This window comes from Oryzias melastigma, unplaced genomic scaffold (genome assembly GCF_002922805.2).
Source record: "Oryzias melastigma strain HK-1 unplaced genomic scaffold, ASM292280v2 sc00280, whole genome shotgun sequence".
NCBI classification, from domain to species: domain Eukaryota; kingdom Metazoa; phylum Chordata; class Actinopteri; order Beloniformes; family Adrianichthyidae; genus Oryzias; species Oryzias melastigma.
Genome location: NW_023416903.1, coordinates 24,933 through 30,605, shown reverse-complemented (window position 1 = coordinate 30,605; position 5,673 = coordinate 24,933). Strand labels below are relative to the sequence as shown.

At 44.9% G+C, this 5,673-nt stretch overlaps 1 protein-coding gene across 1 annotated transcript in view; it reads left to right on the top strand.

Moving 5' to 3' along the window:
* gon4l (gon-4-like (C. elegans)) overlaps positions 1-5,264 on the top strand; it is a 39,000-nt gene extending 33,736 nt beyond the window's left edge. Inside the window, exons 24-29 of the mRNA XM_024262119.2 lie at positions 799-942; positions 1,030-1,326; positions 4,322-4,430; positions 4,498-4,693; positions 4,848-4,950; positions 5,022-5,264. Of these exons, the coding sequence (XP_024117887.1) occupies positions 799-942; positions 1,030-1,326; positions 4,322-4,430; positions 4,498-4,693; positions 4,848-4,950; positions 5,022-5,147 (975 nt within the window). The 3' untranslated portion in view covers positions 5,148-5,264. The remainder of the gene's footprint in view (positions 1-798; positions 943-1,029; positions 1,327-4,321; positions 4,431-4,497; positions 4,694-4,847; positions 4,951-5,021) is intronic.
* Positions 5,265-5,673: the final 409 nt, after the last annotated feature.

Sequence of the window (5,673 nt, the reverse complement as noted above, 5' to 3'; positions counted from 1 at the left end):
TGGTGAGCCGGGACGGGGTTCTAGGGTTCTGGCTGAAGGTCTCTGCTCAGGTGTTGGTCCTCTCAGAGATCGTTCCCTTAGCATCATACTCTGTATGATGCTAAGGTTCAGCCCAAAGCTCCTCCACATCTTCTATCAATCAGTCGTTTCCACCACCCTCTCCTATGCCATTGTGTGCTAGGGAGGCAGTCCAAGTAAAACAGACCTCAAGAAATGAAACGGACTGATCAGGAGAGCTGAGTCCATCATTTAGCTCTTATAGCTTGTGGCTTTTTATCTTGTGTGTGGGATCACCAGACCCAATAATTTCCTTCAGGATAATTAAAGTATTTCTATCAACCGACCTACCTGTAGACTGCTAGCGTGTCATTGTAGAGCGACGACTAGCAAAGCAACAACAATGCAGGTCATCCAGCAGCTCGTCTTTTTCTGTCTTTACTTTTTGTACATCGTGTAGAACAGGAAGTTAATGTTGTTAGAAGAAGATGTTAAGAAGAATCCCATCGTAAACAGGGAAACGGAATCACTAGCCTAGTGCTATACTGGAGCTTTATAACGTCATCATCACTTTCTGACAGTAGGAGGATGGATACAGAGGCTCCGCCCCCAACCATCATTTACTATTTTTCTGTGGAACTACAACAGATGGAGGCTTCAATTTAACAATGGAAACGCTCAAAATACTGGACCAAACCGGACCGTACTCTACCGGACCGTTCCGTGTAAACCAGGATTCAGGTTCTGCTGTGAATGTCCACCCTCAAACTCGTCTTCTTTTGGTTCCTGAACTCTCTGCAGTTGGAGGAGCAGCAAGCGTTTGAGCGCAGCCGGCGGTTTCTGCGGCAGCTGGAAATCAGTTTTGGAGATAACCCGTCGCTCTACCAGAAGATCATCAAAGCTCTGCAGACTGGTCCAGACCTGAGTCCTGCTGGGATCCAAGAGGTTAGTCACATCGTGCCTTCCTCTGGAAACTTCCTGGCTCTGGCAGAGTTCAGCTACCCTAATCCTTTGTTGTTTTTGGGGTTCCAGTTGAAAGCCCAGATGTCCTCACTGCTGAAAGGCCACACCCACCTGCAAGCTGAGTTCTGGGTGTTTTTCGATGAACTCCGCCCACCTCAAGCCCGACCAGGACAGTTTGAAGAAGCTCATTGGCTGCAGGATGGAGACACAGGGGAGGGTTTAAGCTTGCTGTCGGGAGGCGGAGCCAGTGGTGGCTTTGAGGAAGTATCACTGCCAGAGCTGGACGATGAAGACGAAGGAATGAAGATCCAGTCGATAAAGAGCCGGCGCCAAAGGAGAAAAATTGAGTCTCACACAAGCTACAAGGTCTGTCAGCCATGTCGTTTTTTCATTCTTTGTCTTTAAGTATCAAACAATCTGCTGAAAGACCGGAGAACTGATCTTCTCTGGTTGGGTTGAACTCCTCCTAACAAGATGCTTTAGTAATGAGCAACTCGACCTGAAAACAGAAGTAACTGCAGGTGCTGCAGCCCCACCATCAATCCTCGTGCCCACAAAAGCAATGCTCAGCTTAAACCACATTAGGAGTCAAAATAGTGGGAAATATAGTAAAGATTTTTTTTTAAGAAAAAGGGGTCCGATGAGGATGATGATGATGAGAATGAGAATGATGAAGATGATGGTGATGAGGATGATGGTGATGAGGATGATGAGGATGATGATGGTGGTGATGAGGATGATGATGATAATGATGAGGATGATGGTGATGAGGATGATGACGATGTTGATGTTGATGAAGAGGATGATGATGAGAATGATGATGATGATGATCAGGAGGAGGAGGAGGAGGAGGAGGAAGGGGAGGAGGAGGAGGATAGATAGATAGATAGATAGATAGATAGATACTTTATTAATCCCAAGGGAAATTGTGGCAGTCTGTAGCTCCAGTTCATTCACACAGATTAGAAATAAATAGATAAAAACAAGTAATGAATATATTTAAAAGGGGGGTAAAAATTAAACAATTACATCATTAAAAGCAATAAAAGACAATAAAAACAGCAGTACAATCAGGGTCCCCTTCTCACCCTCCCTCTGGTATCTGTCTGTGGAGCTCGGCAGTGTTGCTGAAAGAGCTCCTCTGAGCAGAGAACACTGGATGCAGGGGGTGACTGGTGTTCTCCAGGATTTTCTTTAACTCCACCAGCATCCTCCGCTCCACCACAGACTCCACTGACTCCAGACTCTGACCCACCACCTTACCAGCCTTCCTGGTAAGGCGGTTTAGTCTTTTTATGTCTTCAGTCTTTCATCCTCGTAATGATGAGAATTATGATGAGGATGATGATGAGGATGATGAGGATGATGATGGATGATGAGGATAATATGGATGATGATGAGGATGACGAGGATGGTGAGGATGATGATGGATGATGAGGATAATAAGGATAATATGGATGATGATGGATGATGAGGATGAGGATGGTGAGGATGATGAGGAAGAGGATGATGAAGATGATGAAGATGATGATGATGGATGACGAGGATGAGGATGATGATGAGGATGATGATGAGGATGATGAGGATGAGCATGATAAGGATGGATGGATGGATGGGTGGATGATGAGGATGAGGATGGATGGGTGGATGATGCTGAGGATGATGATGAGGTTGAGGATGATGAGGATGATGATATGGATGATAATGAGGATGATGATGAGGATGGATGACGAGGATGATGATGAGGATGAGGATGATGAGGATAAGGTTGATGATGAGGAAGAGGATGATGAGGATGTTGGGGATGATGATGAGGATGATGATGATGATGAGGATGAGGATGATGATGAGGATGATGAGGATAAGGATGATGATATGGATGATAATGAGGATGATGAGGATAAGGATGATGATATGGATGATAATGAGGATGATGAGGATGAGGATGATGATATGGATGATAATGAGGATGATGAGGATGAGGATGATGATATGGATGATAATGACGATGATGATGAGGATGTTGAGGATAAGGATGATGATGATGAGGATGATGAGGATGGACGACGAGGATGATGATGATGACATGGATGATAATGAGGATGATGATGGATGGATGGGTGGTGGTGGTGGTGGTAGTGGTGGTGATGATGATGATGATGAGGGCTATAGTGCTAGGACAGAGATCTGGATGGATCTCGTTCTGTTATTAAACAGGAAAAACTGTCCCGCTGCGTACTGGCTTACATTGAACTCCAAATGTCCTCTCGTGGAAGGTTGGCGTCAGGGTTTGGCAGCCGCCATCAGTGTGAGAATGGATGAATGTGTCTGTTACTGTAAAGGACTTTGGGGCTTCAGGAAGGTAGAAAAGCACTATACAAGAATACAACATTTTCGATTTTTTTCAAACTTTTATTTATATTCCTGCTGAAAAGGTTTCTCACATGCGACTGAATCACTGATGTGTGTATATATATATATAGACAGTCTGGTCTGACTGTGTTCCACGTGCTCGGCTCTGCTGTGATATCATCCAAATGCTCCCTTTTACTGAATCAATGTAAGCTTTTTGCTCTCCTAGGCATGTTTACATAAAAATGTGGGATCATCTGAACTCCACAAGACAATGCGTTGAACTTTTTTTTCCAATGATTTTCAATCTTCACTATTGTTCAATGACAGACATGAAATCCTGACTGTTAAAACAATACTTGTTTTCTACCGTCACTGTGGTTTTGAATGACTTATTGCATGAGTTTGTGTTTATTTTCATAATTAGTGAGTGCAAAATTGTTTTACATTTCTAGATATTTGCTAAGGTTTTGTGCATCTTTGTAATAGAAAAGCAAATATTGACTGGACAGAGTTGCAGTGACTGGACTGAATTACATTGCTGAGAAAATTCTGCAGGAATTGGTGAAATTGGTGGTAATTGCTGTGAAGGGTGAAATACTGTAGCGATCCTTCTTCCTGCTTCATTAAAGTCCACGGCCTTTACAGTCTCTAGTTCTATCCTATGGAGTGCTGCAGACACATGAAGACCGTCCTACAGCATCCAGAGACCTGAGGTTCTCAGGACGCTGGTTGAGCATTGGCACCAAAGAGCTTTGGACCACTTTGATGACTTCAGCTGAAATGAGAGGCAGCCTGTTCTTCATTAATGTTAAAGCAGTTATCTGTTCGTTAAACCAAACATATAACATTTAACAAACATATAACTGCTCCGGTCTTGGACTGGGTTCAAAGTCTTCTCTTTTACCCGGGTCATTTGGATTCAGAGTGGGCCCAGAACACATCAAACCCAGCTTGTGGCATTATGACCAGTTTTTCAGCATAAATCCCGACTCTCTTTTCTCTTCAGAGCTCAGTGAGTGTGTCCAGAGCCGCGAAAAGCCTGAACACTCTGTACACTCATATTAGCTCCTCCAACTGTGAACAAGGGGAGGGGAACCACGACAACCTTCATCCAGGTAAGTGTGGAGATCAGCTGATCCTCCTTAAATTGAGTTTGGTTCTAAAACACTTCGTTGGTTACAGATCAGAGCAGTGCATCCTGGGATGATGGAATAAACCCTGCAGATGAAAAGGAGGAGGAGCTTGATGACAGACAACAGAAAAAACCCGAGGAGACATCTGCACTGGAATCCTCCGGCTCCACCCCTCATGACCCCCCTGTTTGTGCCAAGAACATTTCGTTGACAGCAAGTGGAGAAAAGGTTGTCCTCTGGACCAGGTAACCTCCCAGCCCCGAGCTCCTTCACAAAGACAGGGGAACGTTAAAAAAAACATGACCTTCTAGACAGTAGCTGCCACAGATCCAACCTGACTTAGAGTTACATGGATACCGAGGCTTCTGGGTAAAATTATTCTAACCTTAACCTTTGCAGAGAAGCTGACCGTGTCATCTTAACCATGTGTCAGCGGACAGGAGCCAATCAGAGCTCTTTTCAGGCAATCTCATCTCTGCTTGGCAACAAAACGGCTCAGGAGGTAAAAACTCGTCTGCTGGCCTCTGATTGGTCCTTCGTTTGACTCGGTTGTAACTTGTTTGGCCTCTGCAGGTGTCTGGCAGGTTTCAAGATTTGATGCGGCTGTTTCGGACAGCAGCCCGTCACTGCACCTCGGAGGATGTGGCTCCACCCACTGAGTCTGTAACCCGATCAGAAGGAAACTGCCATAATCACTAGTTGAAAGTCCTTTTCCAACTTTCAATGTGGAAAGACTTGTGCTTTCTTATTCCTCTTCTTTTAAACTGTTGTAAATACCAGAATATTTATATGTATTAAAGGAAATTCCTAAAAATCTTTTGGGTGTAAAGGTGGGCTGAAGTTCAAGTCGTCTGCAGAGGATGTGAGGATCAGGGATCATCAAAAATAAACAAGATGCTATATTTTTTACATTTCCGTCACCAGATAATCATCCTCTCCGTGAAGTACGTCACTTGATTGACATCCAAAGTAACCATCGTACATCCTCTGAGGCAGACGCCTGCACAGTCATGTCTAACTACGCTGAGCTCCAGATCAACCGACACTTTCTGCCCGCTCCGAGGGCCGTGCTGGGGTCCCAAGTTGAGGACCACTCCGGCCTTCTCGATTGGAAGCCAGACCAAGACGCCCATCTGACCCAGCCATCTCGCCACGACGGCTGCTGTCGGGTCTGTGGTTCCGGCCCAAGGATCCGAGCTGCTCTGACAGCAGTGACTTCCAGAAA